The sequence below is a fragment of the Carettochelys insculpta genome, chromosome 9, assembly GCF_033958435.1.
Source record: "Carettochelys insculpta isolate YL-2023 chromosome 9, ASM3395843v1, whole genome shotgun sequence".
In the NCBI taxonomy this organism is placed as follows: domain Eukaryota; kingdom Metazoa; phylum Chordata; order Testudines; family Carettochelyidae; genus Carettochelys; species Carettochelys insculpta.
The window spans coordinates 658676-680561 of NC_134145.1; the positions used below are offsets into that span (position 1 = coordinate 658676).

General features: G+C 49.8%; 1 protein-coding gene and 1 long non-coding RNA gene across 3 annotated transcripts in view; one reads left to right on the top strand and one right to left on the bottom strand.

Moving 5' to 3' along the window:
- Nucleotides 1-11583, bottom strand: part of ELOVL1 (ELOVL fatty acid elongase 1) — a 47522-nt gene extending 35939 nt beyond the window's left edge. Inside the window, exon 1 of one of the 2 annotated variants that reach the window (XM_075002258.1) lies at nucleotides 11278-11583. Coding sequence is in view for 1 of the 2 variants with exons in the window: in XM_075002257.1 (XP_074858358.1) it covers nucleotides 8378-8428 (51 nt within the window). In the remaining variant the exon portion in view is untranslated. Of the gene's footprint in view, nucleotides 1-8377; nucleotides 8464-11277 lie in introns of those variants that run through there. The other variant, XM_075002257.1, reaches the window with a different exon arrangement.
- Nucleotides 11584-12145: 562 nt separating this feature from the next.
- Nucleotides 12146-21886, top strand: part of LOC142017433 (uncharacterized) — a 68203-nt gene continuing 58462 nt past the window's right edge. The window contains exon 1 of the long non-coding RNA XR_012646525.1: nucleotides 12146-12694. This is a non-coding gene — a long non-coding RNA (uncharacterized LOC142017433). The remainder of the gene's footprint in view (nucleotides 12695-21886) is intronic.

Consider the following 21886-nt stretch of genomic DNA (forward strand, 5'->3'; position numbering starts at 1 on the left):
GACATGGACGAGTTCCTTACCGCCTTCGAGCGAGCCTGTGAGTTGCATGAGGTTCCCCCAGATGAGTGGCTCCGGCACCTCACCCCCTTGCTGGGCCGGAAGGGCGCAGCGGTGCTCAGCCAGCTCGTGGGGCTGCAGCCTGGGGACTATGAACGGTTCAAACAGGCCCTGCTGCATAAGTTCGGGCTGACTCCGGAGATGTACAAGAAGAAGTTCCAGGAGGCGCAGAAGAGGCCAGAGGAAACCCACGTAGATACAACTGCCCGCCTGAAGCAATACTACCAGAAGTGGGCGTTCGGAATGGGAGTCCAGTCCGTAGAGGACCTGATCGAGCTGGCGGTGGTGGAGCGATTCTACGAGATGTGCGCACCTGACCTGAGGGTGTGGCTCGTGGACCGGAAGCCAGGGGACTCGCATGATGCAGGGAAACTGGCAGATGACTTCACAAACAGTCGGGCCAGGTTTGAAAGTGAGCCCCACAAAGAGAGGGAGTCTCGGAGAGAGAGGGAGTCCCGGAGGGAGAGGGAGTCCTGGAGAAACCGAGAATCTCAGAGAGACCGGTCCCTAACTGTACGACAGAGGGGACCACCTCTTGGGCAAGCCCAGGAAAGAGGGGCCAGCCACCCACCCCCCAGAGAGCCAAACAGAACCCGGACAGAGCAGCCGGCCCGAGGGACACAACAAGACCCAGGCTGTTACCGCTGTGGGCGAAAGGGGCATAGAGCAGCCCAGTGCCCCAGGCTCCCAGACAGGTTGAGCAGGCCGGGGGGTCATGGAGTCAACTGGGTGGGGTCCCAGAAGTCAGAGGGGCTGGCGGCCAAGGCGGGTGGTGCTGACAATGGGCACTCGGCTTGGGCCGAATCCGACCCACAGACCAGCTCCTCAGGGGGACCAAATGCTCAGAGGCCAGTTTACAGAGTGGGGGCGGCACTGCCTCTGTGGAGCAAGTGTCTCAAACACCTCGAGGTAGACGGGAAAAAGGTCACGGGGTTCTGGGACACAGGCGCTGACGTGACGCTGGCCCGACCCGGGGTGGTGGCACCGGGCTGCATGATACCCGATTCCCACCTGACGATAACAGGAATTGATGGGACCCCTTTCAAGGTGCCCATGGCGAGGGTGCACCTGAAATGGGGGAAGAAGGAAGGCCCCAAGGAAGTGGGCGTGCACAGCCATTTGCCGGCAGATGTACTGATGGGCGCTGACCTGGAGAACTGGCAAGGTGAACGCCCTCGTGCCCTGGTCCTGACCCGTAGCCAAAGAAAACGAGGGGTGCGCTCCCCAGATTCAGGGGTACAGGCCCAGCCAAAGCCACAGGGGCCAACCCTGAGAGAAAGGGGGCCCCCAAAAACCAGATCTCACAGGCCAGGGATGCTGGAGCCAGGCAGGGATGGGGAAGTAGCATCCGCTCCTGCCCGAGCGGAAGAATTCCAGGCAGAGCAGCAGAGAGACCCCTCCTTGCAGAAGCTGAGGGAACTGGCCAGTCTCAGCCCAGCTCCACAGCTGGGGGAGGGCTGCAGGGAGAGATTCCTGTGGGAAAAGGGATTCCTGTACCGGGAATGGGCTCCCAGACGCAAAGCGGAGCCATGGAAGGTCCAGAGGCAACTGGTGGTTCCCCAAAAGTACCGGCGCAGGCTGCTGTACCTAGCCCATGATGTCCCGCTCGCAGGACACCAGGGGATCCACCGCACCAGGAGAAGGTTGTTACAGAACTTTTTCTGGCCAGGGATCTTTGCAGCTGTCCGTCTGTATTGCCTGTCCTGCGATCCCTGCCAGAGGGTGGGGAAGAGCCGGGACAAGGGGAAAGCTGCCTTGAGGCCACTGCCCATCATAGAGGAGCCTTTCCAGAAAGTGGCTATAGACATAGTGGGCCCCTTCAGCAAGGCAACGCGTTCGGGGAAGAAATATATTTTGGTAGTGGTAGATTTTGCCACGCGATACCCAGAAGCAGTGGCCTTGACCTCTATCGACGCTGACACCGTGGCTGATGCACTGCTGTCCATTTTCAGCAGAGTGGGGTTCCCCAAGGAGGTCCTCACAGATCAGGGGTCCAACTTCATGTCGGCCCTACTGCAAAGCTTGTGGGACAAGTGTGGGGTCCGGCACACCTGGGCCACAGCCTACCACCCGCAGACCAATGGGCTGGTGGAGAGGTTCAATGGGACTCTGAAGCAGATGCTGAGAACCTTCATGAATCAATACCCCCATGACTGGGACAAGTACTTACCCCACCTGCTGTTTGCATACAGGGAGGTGCCCCAGGAATCCACGGGGTTCTCCCCGTTTGAGCTGCTGTATGGAAGGAGGGTACGGGGACCCTTGGACTTGCTCAGAGAAGAGTGGGAGGGGACGGCCTCTCCTGAAGGGGAGTCAGTGGTACAGTACGTACTGACCTTCCGGGAAAAACTCACCGAGCTCATGGGCCTGGCCAGGGAGAACCTCTCCATGGCCCAAAGGAAGCAAAAGGTCTGGTATGACCGTAACGCCAGGGCCCGAGCCTATGCCACCGGGGATCAAGTGATGGTCCTTATACCTGTGCGGCGGAACAAGCTGCAAGCGGCCTGGGATGGGCCCTTCAAGGTCGTCAAACAGCTAAATGACGTGAATTATGTGGTGGAACTGTCGAACCGGGCCCACAGCCACCGGGTCTATCATGTGAACATGATGAAACCTTACTGGGACAGGCAGAACTTGGTGCTGGCCGTGTGCAGACACTGGGAGGGGCAGGGGGATGATCCCTTGGTGGATTTACTCACAAGGACTGGAGCCGGCTCCTTGCTGGAGTCTATTCCCCTCTCAGACCAGCTAACCCCTGCCCAGCAGACGGAGATCAAGGAGGTGCTGCATTTGCATCAACAGCTGTTCTCGGACAGACCCGGACACACTGACCTGGCTGTCCACCGAATAGAGACAGGCACCCACGCCCCTATCAAGTGTGTGCCATTCAGAGCCACAGGGAGGACGGCTCAGGACATAGAGCGGGAGGTTGAAGACATGCTGGCTCTGGGGGTGATCCAACCCTCGTCCAGCCCCTGGGCCTCTCCCGTGGTGTTAGTCCCTAAAAAAGATGGGTCTGTTCGGTTTTGTGTGGACTATCGCAAGCTTAACGCCATCACTGTCTCGGACGCCTACCCCATGCCCAGGCCTGATGACCTTTTAGACAAGCTGGGGGGAGCCCGTTACCTCACCACCATAGACCTCACCAAGGGGTACTGGCAAGTGCCATTAGACCAAGAGGCCCGGCTGAAGTCGGCTTTCATCACTCCTGTGGGGCTCTACGAGTTCTTGGTCCTTCCCTTCGGCCTCAAGGGGGCACCCGCTACCTTCCAGCGTCTGGTGGACCAGCTACTGAAAGGGATGGAGAGCTTTGCCCTGGCTTACATGGACGACATTTGCATCTTCAGCCAGACGTGGGAGGACCATGTGTCCCAACTCAAGCAGGTGCTGGACCGACTCCAGAAGGCCGGTCTGACTATCAAGGCAGGGAAGTGCAAGGTGGGAATGGCTGAGGTGACCTACCTGGGCCACAAGGTGGGCAGCGGCTGCTTAAAGCCAGAGCCAGCTAAAGTGGAGGCTGTCAGAGATTGGCCAACACCCCAGACTAAGAAGCAGGTCCAGGCCTTCATTGGGATGGCGGGGTACTACCGGAGGTTTGTGCCCCACTTTAGCTCCATCGCAGCCCCCCTCACGGAGCTGTGTAAAAAGGGAAAGCCTGACAAGGTGGTCTGGACCAAGCAGTGCCAAGAGGCCCTCTGCGCGCTGAAGGAGGCTCTGGTCAGGGCCCCAGTGCTGGCAAATCCAGACTTCAACAAGCCCTTCCTGGTGTTCACCGATGCCTCGGACGTGGGGCTGGGGGCGGTGCTAATGCAGGTGACTGACAAAGGGGAGAAACACCCCATCGTGTACCTGAGTAAGAAGCTGCTGCCCCGGGAGCAGAACTACGCAGCCATAGAGAAGGAATGTCTGGCCATGGTGTGGGCGCTGGGGAAGCTGCAGCCGTACCTGTTTGGACGGCGTTTCACCATGTACACCGATCACTCACCCCTGACCTGGCTGCATCACATGAAAGGGGCCAACGCCAAGCTCCTGCGGTGGAGTCTGCTCCTGCAGGACTACGACATGGAGGTGGTCCACGTCAAGGGGAACAACAACACCATAGCCGATGCCCTGTCACGCAGGGAGGGCCCCGAACTTCCCCAGGTCACTGGCTAAGTGACCCCGCTCAGTGCGGTCTGGAAGAGGGGAGAGATGTGATGGAGTGGGGGGGGTGCATGTGTGAGTCAGGCTGGATGTCCGAGGCAAGCAGCAGCTCCCAGTGGCTAAGGATGACCCTAGGGCTACAACTGGCAGATAACACCTCTGCCTGAACAAAGAGCAGGGAGGAGCTGAGCTGGGTTTTGAATCGGGGGCGGCAGTTAGAGGCGAGGAAAAGGGAGAGCTGGAAGGCAGCCAGCCTGAGGAGGGGGAAAGCTACACCCCAGAGGGACACCCCTCGGGGTCTTCCCCCCAGGACAGGTTGGAAGGACTGTCTCTGGCGGCTATGCTGTTGCTTCTGTGAGAAACTGGACATCTGTTGCCTAAAAAACCTGCTGTTGTGCCTGCTGAGTGAGAGTCTCTCCTGCCAGCGGACGGGGTGCAGTGCAGGGGGACCCCTGAACCCCATCACACCTTGTATATTAAAAACGTACACACTTGGACCGAGGTGGAGATGGACATAGGAAACGGATGAGTTGAGACCCTCTGGATTAAACTAAAAGGGGTAAAAAACAAGGGTGATGCCCTGCTAGGAGTCTACTACAGACCACCTACCCAGATGGAAAAGGTGGATGAGGCTTTATTTAAACAACTAACAAAATCATCCAGGGCCCAGGATTTGGTGGTGATGGAGGACTTCAACTATGCAGATATATGTTGGGAAACTAACACAGCAACACAGAGACTATCCGATAAGTTCTTGGACTGCATTGGAGACAACTTTTTATTTCAGAAGGTTGAAACAGCCACCAGGGGGAACCTGTCCTAGATTTGATTTTAACAAATAGGGAGGAACTGATTGAGAATCTGAAAGTGGAAAGCAGCTTGGGTGAAAGTGATCATGAAATCACAGAGTTCACAATTTTAAGGAAGGGTAGAAGGGAGAACAGCAAAGTAGAGACAATGGATTTCAGGAAGGCGGATTCTGGTAAACTCAGAGAGCTGGTAGATAGGGTCCCATGGGAATAAAGACTGAGGGAAAAACTGAGGAGAGTTGGCAGTTTTTCAAAGGGACATTATTAAGGGCCCAAAAGCAAGCTATTCCTCCGCATAGGAAAGATAGAAAATATGGAAAGAGACCGCGTTGGCTTAAGCAGGAGATCTTGCATGATCTCAACATAAAAAAGGAGTCATATAAAAATGGAAACAAGGACAAATTATGAAGGATGAACATAGGCAAACAACACAGGAATGCAGGGGCAAGATTAGAAAGGCAAAGGCACAAAATGAGCTCAAATTAGCTATGGGCATAAAGGGAAACGAGAAGGCTTTTTATAAATATATTAGAAACCAGAGGAAGACCAAGGACAGGGTAGGCCCATTGCTCAGTGGGGAGGGAGAAACAGTAACAGGAAGCTTGGAAATGGCAGAGATGCTGAACGACTTCTTTGTTTCGGTCTTCACTGAGAAGTCTGAAGAAGGAATGCCAAACTAAGTGAATGCTAGTGGGAAAGGGGTAGGGTTAGAAGATAAAATAAAAAAGAACAAGTTAAAAATCACTTAGAAAAATTAGATGTCTGCAAGTTACCAGGGCCTGATGAAATGCATCCAAGAATACTCAAGGAGCTGATGGAGGAGGTATCTGAGCCATTAGCTATCATCTTTGGAAAATCATGGGAGACAGGAGAGATTCCAGAAGACTGGAAAAAGGCAAATGTAGTGCCCATCTATAAAAAGAGGACTGAAAACGCAGGAAACCACAGACCAGTCAGTTTAACTTCTGTGCCAGGAAAGATAATGGAACAAGTAATTAAGGAAGTCATCTGCAAACACTTGGAAGGTGGTAAGCTGACAGGGAACAGCCAGCATGTATTTGCAAAGAACAAATCTAGAGAACGTGACCTATGAAGGAAGGCTGAAAGAACTGGGCTTGTTTAGTTTGGAAAAAAAGAAGATTAAGGGGGGACATGATAGTGGTTTTCAGGTATCTAAAAGGGTGTCATAAGGAGGAGGGAGAAAATTTGTTCTTCTTGGAGCAAGGGGCTTAAACTGCAGCAAGGGAGGTTTAGGTTGGACATTAGGAAAAAGTTCCAACCTAATGTTCCAAAAATGTCAGGGTGGTCAAACACTGGAATAAATTGCCTAGAGAGGTTGTGGAATCTCCATCTATGGAGATATTTAAGAACAGGTTCGATAAGTGTCTATCAGGGATGGTCTAGACAGTACTTGGTCCTGCCATGAGGGCAGGGGGCTGGACAGGATGCTCTCTCAAGGTCCCTTCCAGTCCTAGCATTCTATGATAATGGCATTTGCACACGATTCAAAAGTGCTGCTTTCGAATCATTCACCACTCGTGTAGATGGAGACCTTTCGAAAGGACCCCTCTGGACTTCAAAAGCCCCTTCTAAAACCACATTGGAAGGGGCTTTTGAAGTCCAGGGGGTCCTTTCAAAAGGCTTCCCATCTACATGGGTGGCATGCGATTCAAAAGTGGCACATTCATGGTAGTGCCTCATTAGCATCTTCCCAACTCACTCATTACCTCGCCTCTTCGAAAGGAAGGAGATAGTGTAAACGTAGCCCAAGTGATGCATCCCCCGTCATCCATTTCCAGCCTCTGACAAACTCTATTCCTACCCTCTCCTGGCTAACAGCCATGGATGGACCTAACCTCCAGGAATTGATCCAGTTCTCTTTTGAACCCTGTTAAAGTCCTGGTCTTCACAACCTGCTTTGGCCAGGAGTCCCACAGGCCGACCACATGCTGCGTGAAGAAAGACTTCCTTTGGTTAGTTTTAAACCTGCTGCCCATTCATTTTACTTGGTGATCCCTAGTTCTTATCTTATGGGAACAAGAAAGTAACTTTTCCTTATTTACTTTTTCCACGTGTCCTGATTTTATAGACTTCTACCGTATCCCCTCCTTAGTCTCCTCTTTCTAAGATGAAGAGTTCCAGTCTTTTTAATCCCTCTTCATATGGCACCTGTTCCACACCCCTTATCATTTTGTTGCCAGTTTCCGAACCTTTTCCAATGTTAATATATCTTTTTGACATGAATAGTAACAGAGAGGTAGCTGTGTTAGTCTGTATTCTAACAAAACAGCAGTCATGTAGCACTTTGAAGACAAACAGTTTATTAGGTGATGAGCTTTCATGGGACAGACTCACTTCTTCAGATCTATAGCATTTCCAGTACTGACTCAATTATATTTTTGGACCTCTGTACTATGTAAGTGAGTCTGGACAGGAAATGCTATAGATCTGAAGAAGTGGGTCTGTCTCATGAAAGCTCATCGTCTAATAAATTATTTTGTTAGTCTTTAAAGTGCTATATGACTGCTGTTTTGTTTTCTTTTCGACATGAGATGACGTGTATGCAGTATTCAAGACGTGGGAGTACCATGAATTTATATAGACGCAATAAGATATTCTCTATTCCTTTTTAATGATTCCTAACATTGTTTTCTTTTCAGACGGCTGCTGCACATTGAGTGGATGTTTTCAGAGAACTAGTCACAATCACTCCAAGATCTGTCTCTTAGTAGTAATAGCTAAATTAGTCCCCATCATTTTGTACGCATAGTTAGGATTATTTTTTTCAATGTGCATTATTTTGCATTTATCAAAATTAAATTCCATTTGCCATTTTATTGTCCAATCAACTTAATTTTGTGAGATCTTTTTGAAATTCTTCACAGTCTGCTTTGGTCTTAACTACCTTGAGCAGTTTAGTATCATCTGCAAATTTTGCCACCTCACCGTGTACCCTTCTCCACAACATTTATAGATAGGTTGAATAGAATTAGGCCCTGTACAGAGCCTTGAGGGACACCACTAGTTACCTCTTTCCATTCTGAAAACGTACCATATATTCTTACCCTTTGTTTCCTGTCTTTTGAACAGTTATATCTTCTCTTTTATCCCATGACAACTTACTTCACTTGGGTGAGGGATCTTGTCAAAGTTGTCTAGAAATCTAAGTACACTACATCCATTTGATCCTCCTTGTCCACAAGCTTACTGTCCCCTCAAAAAACTCTAGTAAATTAGTAAGGCATGATTTCTCTTTACAGAAATCATGTTGACTTTTCCTCTAGCAAAATACATTCATCTATGTGTCTGACATTTTTATTGTTTAGTACAGTTTCAACTAATTGCCTTAGTACTGATGTTAAACTTACCAGTCTGTAATTGCCAGGATCACCTCTAGAGCCCTTTTTGAATATTGGCATCAAGTTGGCTATCCTTGAATCATTTGATACAGAAGCTGATTTAAAAGACAGGTTACAAAACCATAATTAATAGAGCTGCAATTTCACATTTGAGTTCTTTCAGAACTCTTGGGTGAATGCCATATGATTCCGGTGACTTGCTACTATTAAGTTTAGGGATTTGCTCCAAAACCTCCTCTAATGACACCTCAATCTGGGACAATTCCTCAGATTTGTCACCTAAAAAGATTGCCAAACCTGAGCCATCCTCCCTATCATCATCAGCCATGAAGACTGAAGCAAACAATTCACTTAGTTTCTCCACAATGACCTTATTGTCTTTGAGTGCTCCTTTATTGATATAAGGACATGCTGAAGGCACACATGAAAAAAATGCAACATCGGTGCTGACTCTTTGGAGAACCTTGCCTAGGACCATCTCCAGCTGCGAGCAGCAATCCATGAGGGGGTGGCACAATTTGGGATGTCCCACCACACAGCAAACAAAGAGAGGTGGAGAAAAAGAAAGGAACTGCAAAAAACCATCCTGCTCTCCTCCAACAGCTGTCAACACTTGTCCCTTCTGTTATGAGACCCGCATCTCCAGAATCAGACTGGTCAGCCATCAACGGAGTCACAAATAGGAGGTGATGTGAAGACATCCTACTCACCGAGTGACTGCTAAGATAAAGCATTTTGATCATCCAGCTGTCACATCTCAGCTAGCCACCCCAACCAAAACACAGCTTCCAAAAAGCCTGTTTCCAGGCGCATCACTTCTGCATGTCACAACTGTCTTTTGCATCCCACTCCCTCCCACCCCTAGTTTCCACTTTATCATAGCCTCAGACACAGACACAAGCACCTCCAATAACCTCTGTGACTGACCCAGCCCCTGTTAACACATCTATCATCACAGCAGTATTGCCTCTGTTCTGCCAAAATCCATCCTTTGCTGGCTGCCACAGGCCTACCCCTGCCTGTGTTTCACTGCTGTCCCCTGCCTCTGGCACAATCTCTGTAGAGTTTTTGCCTTATCCCCCCCAGAGGCATCTATGTCAAGAGACCTCCAGGACTTGTCAGCGGATAGCAGGTACCTGTTGCACGAGGCACACATATAATCAATGCTAAGCTTGCTGATTATTGGCCCTATTTCCTCCCACACAGCCACCCACTCAGCTCCACCTGTAGCAACTTGTCATTAATCTAGCCTTGACTATAAATGCCAAGTGTTATTAGATCAACTACAATTGGCTAATAATGTAGTAAAAGCAGCCTGGTTTGAATTATTAGTCAATCACACTGTTCAGAGACCATATGCTGCTCAATCAGGGGAGATACATCAAAGAGACACTAGTGGCTTTCCTGCCTCAGCCTGAGTGGGTAGGGAAATTCACTCTCCTCTCTCACCTCAAACCACTCTCTAATGAGCTTCACATGGCCACAGCCACCTCAGGGAAGGCCCAGCCCTAGAAAGCATCTCTCCAGGCAACAGACAAAGTTGATGGCAACTCAAGAATGCAGGGCTTTCAAAAAGCGATGCTGCAGCCCAATGCAGAGTTCTGGGCTCCATGCAGAAATCTGTCAAGAACACAGGTTCTTTGCCCTGTGTTATGCAGGAGCTCAGACAGGATGAGCATAACACATCCTAGAAGGTTAGCTGAAGCAACCCAAGTCTTTGAAACACTTCTCTGGCTTAATCCAAGCTCTAATGACACAGACCACTACACTATTACTGGCAGTGCTGGGGGGAAACAGACCAGACTCACATCCCCTTCCCCAGCAAGGGAGCAGAACATCACCCCAAAGAGTCACCCCACCCTTCAACCAAAGGCTTCCGGCAAGGGACCATGGCTGGGAAGCTGGTGCCCAGCTAAGCTCCTGCACAGGAGGCACAGCCCTGCCAGGAGACACAACCAAACTGTAAGTCTTGCAGATAATGAAAAGCCCTTCAAGGCCAGGGTGCTGCAGCACCCCACACTGCTACTGCCAGAGCCTCCTTCCCCGCCATGCCAGTGCCGGGCCGGGCCGGGCCGGGCCCACGCAGCCCCCCCCCAGCCCGTGCCTGTGCTCACACTGCCCCCCCACCGCCCTGCCGGGCCGGGCCCGGCCCACGCAGCCCCCCAGCCCGTGCCTGTGCTCACACTGCCCCCCCCCCAGCCCTGCCCTGCCCTGCCCTGCCCGGCCGGGCCCACGCAGCCCCCCCCCCCCCCGCCCGTGCCTGTGCTCACACTGCCCCCTGCCCGGCCCTGCCCTGCCCTGCCCGGCCCGGCCCACGCAGCCCCCCCCCAGCCCGTGCCTGTGCTCACACTGCCCCCCCCCAGCCCTGCCCTGCCCTGCCCTGCCCTGCCCTGCCCACGCAGCCCCCCCCGTGCCTGTGCTCACACTGCCCCCCCCCCAGCCCTGCCCGGCCCGGCCCGGCCCGGCCGGGCCCACGCAGCCCCCCCCCGTGCCTGTGCTCACACTGCCCCCCCCACCGCCCTGCCGGGCCGGGCCCGGCCCACGCAGCCCCCCGCCCGTGCCTGTGCTCACACTGCCCCCCCCCCACCGCCCCGCCCTGCCCTGCCCTGCCCTGCCCGGCCGGGCCCACGCAGCCCCCCCCCCCCCGCCCGTGCCTGTGCTCACACTGCCCCCCCCACCGCCCCGCCCCGCCCCGCCCGGCCGGGCCCACGCAGCCCCCCCCCCCGTGTCTGTGCTCACACTGCCCCCCCCCACCGCCCTGCCGGGCCGGGCCAGGCCAGGCCAGGAACCAGCCCGGTGCTCGCCCCTCCCCGCCCCCTGTGTGAGGCGCAGAGCGCCCAGACCCGCCCGGAGCGGAGCAGCGGAGCGGAGCAGCGCGCAGAGCCCGGCCCGGCCCGCGCGGCACTCACCGCCTGGCGCCGCCGGGACCTCGCGGCGTTTCCTGCCCGGGCGCGGCGGCGGGCTCGCGCTGTCACCCCAGCGATGAGGCACCGCCCCCGGCGCTCGGCAGCCGCTGATTGGCTCGGCCCCGGTGGGGCGCGCGTGCACGGTGCCCGCGGAGCACGGCCGGCTCCCTCCACCCCCCGCAGCAGCGCCGGGGCCGCGCCCCGCTGGTAGGGCTGAGCCCGGCCCGCCCGGCGCTGCTCTCTGTGGCGCCTTCCGGGCGCGGCAGGGCCTCGGCCCGGCTCGCGCTTCCGCCGCCCTGTGCCGCCTGCTGCGCGCCTCAGGCCAGGCCAGGCGAGGCGAGGCGGGGCGGGGCGGGGCGAGGCGAGGCGGGGCGGGGCGGGGCGGGGCGGGCCGGGCCGGCAGCGCGCAGCGCCCACCCGAGCGGGCCGCAGGGACCCCGCGGGAGCAGTGTCGTTACCGCCCGTCCCCGCGGCCGCGGCCGAGCCCGAGCCACGGACTGGGCGCGGCCCCCACCCGCAACAAGCGCGGCCGGGGCCGGGGCCGCACGCCTGCCCCTTGCCCGCCTGCCGGGGCTCGGCGCAGCCCGGGTCGAAAGCCGAGGGCCGGGGACTGAGGTGACGAGTCCCGCTCCCCCCCGCCTGCCCGCCCTTCCCGCTTCTCCGGGGACGCGTAGTCTGGGGGCGGCGTGCGGGGTAGCGGCTCTGAGGAGCGCCGCTTCACTATCGCTTCCTGAGCCGCGGAGTCCGAGGGTGCCCGCGCCGCAGGCAGTGCTAGAGTTGGTCCTCAGTGGCCCAGGGGATCTTGGTGGTGCAATGAGTGTACCTGAGCCGCTGAGCAGAGGCGATCGGAATGAAACGAACAGCCCTGGGGAGAGCAAGTACCCGCGAAACTCACCACGGCAGCATTTAAGTTCAGAAAGAGGAAGTAGGAGAAAACCTGGACGTTAGTTAAAAAGAAATGGAAAGGAACTGTCACAAATGTGAAGCGCCTGCAAGCTGCATGTATACGTTTTTAAAAATACCGCAAAGGAGCCTCAAATTAAATGTATACTCCGAATTAAAAAGAATAGCAAGAGAACCACAAATGTCCTCTAGTCAGTCAACAGACTGAAAAAGTGGTTAGAGGCAAACAGGCATCTTTTAAAATTGGAAGCCAGATCTTACTGAAGAAAATAAAAATAAGCATAAACTGACAATTAAAGTGGAAGGGTATAATTAGGCAGGTCACAAAATAATTGGAAGAGCAACCAGCAAAAGACTCAAAAGCTAATAGAATAAATGTTAAGTACATCAGAAGCAGAAAGCCTGCCAAACAACCAGTGGGACCACTGGACAATGGTGGTGCTAATGGAGCAGTCAAAGAAGACAAGGCTATTGTGGAGAAACTAAATTCTTTACATCAGTCCTCACTGCAGAGAATGTGAGTAACATACACACACCTAAGCCATGCTTTTTAGGTGACAAATCTGAGGAATTTTCCTAGACTGAGGTGTCAACAGAGGAGATTTTGGAAAAAATTGATAACATAAACATCACCAGGACCAGATGGTATTCACCCAAGTATCTTGAAGGTACTCATAAGAAATTGGAGAAGTACTAAGTTTGGTATAAAAATAAGCAGTCCTGTAGCACCTTAAAGCCAAATTTGTTGGTCTTTAAGGTGCTACAGGACTGCTTGTTCTTTGTGAAGCTACAGACTAACATGGCTATGCCATTTGTAACTCAGGTATGTCACCTACCACTTATATTAACTTCTGTACCAGATGACTGGAGGGTAGCCAATGTGACTCCGGTTATTTAAAAAGCCTCAGGGGGTTATCCAAGCAATGTGGGCCTGTAAGCCTCACTTGAGCACCAGGCAAATTAGTTAAAAGTATAATAAAGAACAGAATTATTAGAGACACGGGTAAAAGTGATTTGTTGGGGAACAGTCAACACAACTTTCGTGAAGGGAAATCATGCCTCATCAATCAAATCAGTTAGAATTATTTGAGAGGGTCAACAAGCCTGTGGACAAGGAGGATCCAGTGGGTATAGTGTACATGGACTTTCAAAAGGCTTTTGACAAAGTGTCCCACCAAAGCCTCTTAAGAAAACTAAGCACTCCTGGATAGGAGGGAAGTTCCTCTCAACCACCCGTTACTGGTTAGAAGATAGGAAATAAAAGATACGTCTACATGATCAGTTTTCAGAATGGAGTGAAGAAAATGTAGGGTCCCCAGGGATCCGTAGTGGGTCACTACTGTACAACATATTATCAGGTTGAATTTGTGTGCTCAACTGCATGAGCTAAAAGCCTGCTGGCCCTCAGCCAAGGCTGTTAAGCAAAGACTCCACTCTTCCTTGTCAATGGTCTCAGTGCCTCTGGGGTTACAATGTTAATAAATGCTCTGGACAGAGGAGAAAAACTGAGATGACAAAGTTTGCCCAGGATACAAACAACCCTTGACAAAACCCTGGCAGGGATGATTTAGAATCATAGAACATTAAACTGAAAGAGATCTTGAGAGGTCACTGAGTCCCATCCCCTGCCTTCACAGCAGGACCAAACACTGTCTAGATTATCCCTGATAGACATCTAGCTAACCTGCTCTTAAATATCTCCAGTGACAGAGATTCTACAACCCCCTTAGGAAATTTATTGCAGTATTTAACCACCTTAACAATTAGGAAGTTTCTCCGAAAGTCCAGCCTAAACCTCCCGTGCGGTAGTTTAAGCCCATTGCTCGTTGTCCTATCCTCAGAGGCCAAGGACAACAATTTTTCTCCCTCTTCCTTATAACCCTCTTTTAGGTAGTACATGAAAACTGCTACCATGCCCCCTCTAAGTCTTCTCTTTTCTAAACTAAACAAGCCCAGTTCTTTCAGTCTTCCCTTTTAGCTCATGTTCTCTAAACCTTTAATCATTCTTATTGCTCTTCTCAGGACCTTCTCCAATATCTTCGTGTTTCTTGAAATGTGCCCAGAACTGGACACAATACTCCAGTTCAGGCCTAATGAGCACTCAGTACAGCAGAAGAATAACTTCCCTTGTCTTGCTCTCAACAATCCTGTTAATGCATCCCAGAATCATGATTGCTTCTTTTTTTTTTACGACAGCATCACATTATTGACTCATATTTATCTTGTGGTCCATGTGACCCTGCAATCCCTTTCTGCAGTACTACCTAGACATGCTGTATGTATGAAGCTGATTCTGATGCCCTAAGTGGAGTACTTTGCATTTGACCTTATTAAACTTCATTCTGTTTACCTCAGATCTTTTCTCCAATTTGTCCAGATCATTTTGAATTATGATGCTATCCTTCAAAGCAGTTGCAACCCCACCTAGCTTGGTATCATCTGCAAACTTCATAAGCATATTCTCTATGTCAATATCTAAATCGTTGATGAGATATTGAATAGAACCAGTCCCAAAACAGACCCTTACGGAACCCCACTTGTGATGCCCTTCCAGCCTGACTGCAAACCATTAATAACTACTCTCTGGGCACAGTTATGCACCCACCTTATAGTAGCCCCATCTAAGTTGTATTTGCCTAGTGTATTGATCAGAAGATCATGCGAGACTGTATCAAATGCCTTACTAAAGTCTGGGTATACCATATCCACCCCTTCTCCCTTATCCACAAGACTTGTTATCCTATTAAAGAAAGCTATCAGATTGGTCTAGGATGATTTTTGATTCACAAATTCATGCTGGCTGTTACCTAATACCTTATTTGCTTCCAGATGTTTGCAGATGAATTCCTCCATTACTTGCTCCATTATCTTTCCCAGCACAGAAGTTAAACTGACTGGTCTGTAGTTTCCTGGGTTCTGTTTTCCTTTTTATAGATGGGCCCTATGTTTGCCCTTTTCCAGTTTTCTGGACTCTCTCCCAACTTCCAGGACTTTTCAAAGATGACAGCTAAAAGTTCCAGTACCTCCTCTCTCAGCTCTTTGAGTATTCTAGGATGCATTTCATCAGGCCCTGCAGGGTGACTTGCAGACATCTAATTTTTCCAAGTAATTTTTAACTTTTTTTCTTTTTTTTATTTTAGCCTATAAACCTACCCCCTTCTCACTAGTATTCTTCATGTTAGGCACGTCTGCATCAGACTTCAGGTGAAGACTGAAACAAAGAAGTCATTAGGCACCTCTGGAATTTCCAAGTTTCCTGATGTTTCTCCCTCCTCACTTAGCAGTAGACCTAAGCAGTCCTTGGTCTTCATCTTCCTTCTAATATATTTATAAATTGCCTTCTTGTTACCCTTTATGTGTCTAGCTAGTTTGAGTTTGTTTTGTATCTTTTCCTTTCTAATTTTTTCCCTTCATACACGTATTTTTTGCTTATAGTCATCCTTTGTAATTTCTCCTAATTTCCACTTTCTTTTTGATTTTGAGATCATACAAGATCTTGCTAAGCCAGGACGGTCTTTTACCATACTTTCCACCCTTCCTACACATCGGTATAGCTTGCTTTTGGCCCTTTAATAATGTCCCTTTGAAAAACTGTCAGTCCTCTTCAGCTGTTTTTCCTCTTAGTCTTGCTTCCCATGGGACCTTACCTACCAGCTCTCTGAGCTCTCTTTGAGTTTACCAAAATCTGCCTTCCTGAAATCCATTGCCTCTATTGCTGTTCTCCCTTTTACCATTTTTGAGAATTGTGAACTCTATGATTTCATGGCCACTTTCTCCCAAGCTGCCTTCCACTTTTAAATTCTCAATGAGTTCCTCCCTATTTATTAAAATCAAATCTAGAACTGCATCCCCACCCACACCCCTGGTAGCTTTTTCCACCTTCTGAAATAAAAAAAATCATCATCATTGCAGTCCAAGAACTTTCTGGATAGTCTGTAACTCACTGGCCGTGTCTGCACTGGCACAAAACTTCAAAATGGCCATGCAAATGTCCAAATCGAAGATTACTAAGGAGGCGCTGAAAAGCATATTCAGAGCCTCGTTAGCATGCTGTCGGCCGCAGCTCTTCAAAATTGCCGTGTTTCGCTCCGCGTGGCTTGTCCAAATGGGGGTCCATTTCAAAAGGACCCCACAAACTACAAAATCCCCTTATTCCTATGAGCTGATAGGAATAAGGGGATTTCGTAGTTGCTGGGGGTCCTTTCGAAAAGCACCCCCATCTGCATGAGCTGCGCAGAGCAAAACGCAGCAATTTTGAAGAGCCGCAGCCAGCGGAAAGCTAATGAGCCTCTGAATGTGCTTTTCAGCGCCTCCTTAGTAATCCTCGATTTGGACATTTACATGCCCATTTCGAAGTTTTGTGCCAGTGTAAACACAGCCACTCTGTTAGTTTCCCAACATATGTCTAGATAGTTGAAGTCCCCCATCACGAACAAATCCTGTGCTTCGGATGATTCTTAGTTGCTTGGAAATAGCTTCATTCACCTCTTCTACCTGGGTAGGTGGTCTGTAGTAGATCCCTACTATGATATCATCCTTGGTTTTTACCCCTTTTAACCTAACCCAGAGACTCTCAATGCATCTGTCTCCTGCATCCATCTCCACCTCAGTCCACGTGTGCACATGTTTAATATAAAAGGCAACACCTCCTGCCTGTTGACCCTGCCTGTCCTTCCTGAGTAAGCTGTACCCTTCCACACCAATATTCCAATCTTGTGTATTATCCCACCAAGTCTCTGATACCAATTATCTCATAGTGGTATTTATTTATTAGGACTTTAAATTTTTCCTGCTTATTACCCAGACCCTTATTAAGGGCCCAAAAGCAAGCTATTCCTCTGTGTAGGAAAGATAGAAAATGTGGCAAAAGACCACCTTGGCTTAAGCAGGAGATCTTGCGTGATCTCAAAATAAAAAAGGAATCGTATAAAAAATGGAAACTAGGACACATTACGAAGGATGAATATAGGCAAACAACACAAGAATGCAGGGGCAAGATTAGAAAGGCAAAGGCACAAAATGAGCGCAAATTAGCTACAGGCATAAAGGGAAACGAGAAGGCTTTTTATAAATACATTAGAAGGTTCAGATACTCACTGATAGCTAGGCACATAAGTCCCACTGATTTTAATGAGAGCTAGTAGCCAGACCCTCCTGCTGCTAGGTGCCTCACACTGACATTAATTCAGATTAGGCACTTCCAGACCTTTACGGGTCTGAGTGACCATGCATTCCCAAAGCCAGGCTGTGAGCAAAGGGCCAACATGGCCCAAGGCTGTAGCACTAGAGGAGTCTGGGCAGGAGCTGGGAGTGGATTTTACCCTTGAATATGGCGTTGGTGAGACTACCCCTGGAATACAGCCATTTATTCTAGGGCGACATTTCAATGCAGAGGCTGAAGAAATTGGAGGGGGTACCAAAAAAGCCACAATAATAATTTCTAGGCTAGAGAAACTGCTGTGTAATGACATGCTTACAGAGCTCAAACTGTTAGCTCATCCCAAAGAATATCTGAGGTGTGATTTGATTACAGCTCTCTAGATATCTTCATGCAGGGAAACACTGCATGCTAACGGGCTTTAGTGGACAGAGGCAGAACAAGAACCAAGGGTCAGCAGCAGAAGCCAAACAAATTCAAAGGAAAAAAGAAGAAACAACATTGAATAATGAAGGCAATTAATCAGAGGAATAAACTACCAATGCAAGCGGGGGACTTGCCATCTCTTGCTGTCTTAAAACGCAGCCTGGCAGTCTTCCTGGGAGTGAAGCTTTTGAGTTTGCCTATATCTTGTGACTAAAGTGAAAGAGAGCTATTCCAGAATAGCTTATATTATTATTATTATTATTATTATTATTATTACTATTATATGAGTCAAGCTTGTTGCCAGACAGTTTCCGTGTCCTGACAAGACACCAATCAAAGCAATCATTTTTGGAAAATCATGGGAGATGGGAGAGATTCCAGAAGATTGGAAAAGGGCAAATATAGTACCCATTTATAAAAAGGGGAACAAGAATAACCCGGGAAACTACAGGCCAGTCAGCTTAACTTCTGTGCCAGGAAAGATAATGGAGCAGGTCATTAAAGAAATCATCTGCAAGCAATTGGAAGGTGGTAAGGTGATAGGGAACAGCCAGCATGGTTTTGTTAAAAAAAGATCATGTCAAACCAATCTAATAGCTTTCTTTGACAGAATAACGAGCCTTGTGGATAAGGGAGAAGCGGTGGATGTGATATACCTAGATTTCAGTAAAGCATTTGATACAGTCTCACATAGTATACTTATCAATAAACTACTCAAATACAACTTAGATGGGGCTACTATAAGGTGGATGAACAACTGGCTGGATAACCGTACCCAGAGAGTAGTTATTAATGGTTTTCAATCCTGCTGGAAAAGTATAACTAGTGGGGCTCCCCAGGGGTCTGTTTTCGGACCAGTTCTGTTCAATATCTTCATTAACGATTTAGATATTGACATAGAAAGTACACTTATTAAGTTTGCAGATGATACCAAGCTGGGAGGGGTTGCAACTTCTTTGGAGGATAGGGTCATAATACAAAAGGATCTGGATAAACTGGAGAAATGGGCTGAGTTAAACAGGATGAAGATTAATAAGGACAAATGCAAAGTGCTCCACTTAGGAAGGAACAATCAGTGTCACACATACAGAATGGGACAGGACTGCCTAGGAATGAGTACAGCAGAAAGGGATCTAGGGGTTATAGTGGACCACAAGCTAAATATGAGTCAACAGTGTGATGCTGTTGCAAAAAAAGCAAACATGATTCTAGGATGCATTAACAGGTGTGTTGTGAACAAGACACGAGAAGTCATTCTCCCGCTCTACTCTGTGCTGGTTAGGCCTCAGCTGGAGTATTGTGTCCAGTTCTGGGCACCGCAGTTCAGGAAGGATGTGGAGAAATTGGAGAGGGTCCAGAGGAGAGCAACGAGAATGATCAAAGGTCTAGAGAACATGACCTATGAAGAAAGGCTGAAAGAACTGGGCTTCTTTAGTTTGGAAAAGAGAAGATTGAGGGGGGACATGATAGCAGTTTTCAGGTATCTAAAAGGGTGTCATAAGGCAGAGGGAGGGAACTTGTTCTTCCTTGCCTCTGAGGATAGAACAAGAGGCATTCTGGAACGAATTGCCAAGGGAGGTGGTAGAATCTCCATCACTGGTGATATTTAAGAAGAGGTTAGATAGGTGGCTTTCAGGGATGGTGTAGAAAGTGCTTGGTCCTGCCATGAGGGCAGGGGGCTGGACTCGATGGCCTCTCGAAGTCCTTTCCAGTCCTACTCTTCTATGATTCTATGAAAGTTCAAACAAACGTCTTGTTCACCAAATGAGAAGTTTGGTATAGTATCATGGTAATGGGGTGAAAGTCTCTGCAAGTCAGCCTAGCAGAGCCAATGGCCCTTTCTGGCTTTAGGCTGTATGACTCTATGGAGATCAAGCTCAGATAGTTGCAAGATCTTGTCTCCACACAAACTTTTGCCAGTAACAGAGAGGAAGCCGTGCTAGTCTATACACTATCAAAACAAAAAGCAGTCAAGTAGCACTTTAAAGACTAGCAAAATAGTTTATTACGTGAGCTTTCGTGGGACAGACCCACTTCTTCAGACCATAGCCAGACCAGAACAGACTCAATATTTAAGGCACAGAGAACCAAAAACAGTAAGCAAGGAGGACAAATCAGAAAAAGATAATCAAGGTGAGCAAATCAGAGAGTGGAGGGGTTGAGGGGAAGGTCAAGAATTAGATTGAGCCAAGTATGCAGACGAGCCCCTATAGTGACTCAGAAAGTTCCCATCACGATTTAAACCATGTGTTAATGTGCCGAATTTGAATATAAAAGCCAGCTCGGCTGTTTCCCTTTCCAGAATGGTGCGATAATTCCTTTTCAGTAACACACATACCTTTAGGTCATTGACAGAATGCCCCATTCCATTAAAATGTTGACTAACTGGTTTGTGGATCTGGAGTGTTTTGATGTCTGTTTTGTGCCCATTGACCCTTTGTCTAAGGGAGTTAGAAGTCTGTCCAATATACAAAGCATCTGGGCATTGTTGGCACATGATGGCATATATGATGTTAGTAGAGGAGCATGAGAAAGTGCCCGTGATTCTGTGAGTAAGCTGGTTAGGTCCAGTGATGGTATTTCCAGAGAAGATATGTGGACAAAGCTGGCAGCGGGCTTTGTTGCAGGGAAAGGCTCCAGAATCACGGGCACTTTAGGGTTGGAGGGAGAGGTACCACCTCATGATTCTGGGGTTTGTCTCTTTCATCACCTGTAGCCAGTGCAGGGGGGCATGGTCCATGATGAGGGTAAAGTGTCTGCCCAGGAGGTAGTACAGGAGTGAGTCTATGGCCCATTTGACTGCTAGGGCCTCTTTCTCTATTACTGAGTAGGCCTTCTCCCTTGGGAAGAGCTTACAGCTGATATAAAGAATCGGGTGCTCCTCGCCTCCCACGATCTGGGAGAACACCACTCCCACTCTGACATCCAAGGCATCCGTCTGTAGCAGGAACTCCTCGTAGAAGTCGCGGCTGTACAGGACCGGTTCTCAGCAGAACTGGGTCTTTAGGGCCGAGAAAGCTTCCTCACACACTGGGGTCCATGGGATGTGGTTGGGAACCTCTTTCCTGAGGAGGTCGGTAAGCGGGGGCCACAGTGGAGGAGAAGCCCAGGATGTAGCCACAGTAATACCCTGCCAACCCCAGGAACTGCTGCACTTGTCTCTTTGAGGATGGAGGGGCATACTGCTGGAGGGATTGGACCTTCGCCACTAGGGGGTGTTCCAAGCCCTTCCCCAGGGTGTACCCTATGTAGGTGGTCTCATCCCTTTCGAGGCGGCATTTTCCTGGGTTCGCCATCAGGCCTGCTTCCTGGAGGGACTGCAATATGGCAGACATGTTGGAGGTGGGTTTGCCAATCATGGCTATAGATCACTATGTCGTCCAAATACGCTGCAGTGCATTGGCTATGGGGACGTAGAAGCTGATCCATTAGGTGCTGGAACATAGCCAGGGCACCATGCAGCCCGAAGGGCATGGTCCAGAACTGGAAGAGTCCAAAGGGAGTAGAGAAAGCCGTCTTCTCCTTGGACTCAGGTGTGAGGGGGATTTGGCAATAGCCCTCTGTTAAGTCAAGGGTAGTGATTTATTCGGCTTCCCTAAGCCGATCGAGCAACTCATCTACCTGGGGCATTGGGTAGGCATCGAATTTGGATATGATATTCAACTTCCAAAAGTCAATGCAAAACCAAGTGCTCCTAGCCGGTTTGGGGACTAGGACTTATGGGCTTTTCCATTCGCTGAAAGATTCCTCGATTACCCCCAGTGCTAGCATCGACTGCAGTTCTTGCTTTACCACCTCCCTCAACTTCTGGGCATCTCATCGGTCTGGATATGGTGGACAGCCAGGTGAGTTTGACTGGGTTTCATTGAAAAGACTGAGGAAAAAAGTCGGTCACTAACTGAAAAGTTGGCCTGAAGTCTCTGCTCCAGGGTAAGGTTGGGCCCAATCTGTACCTCCCCAGGGTTTGTCATCTCCGCAGCCTGGGGCCACAGTTCTGGGTCTGGTGGGTAGTGGGTGATTAGTAGCCCTTCCTGGGCCTTCCAGGGTTTTAAGAAATTTACATGGTAGATCTGCCGCCCCTTACACTTATCTGGCTGATCTACCTCATAGTTCACTGGGCCCACT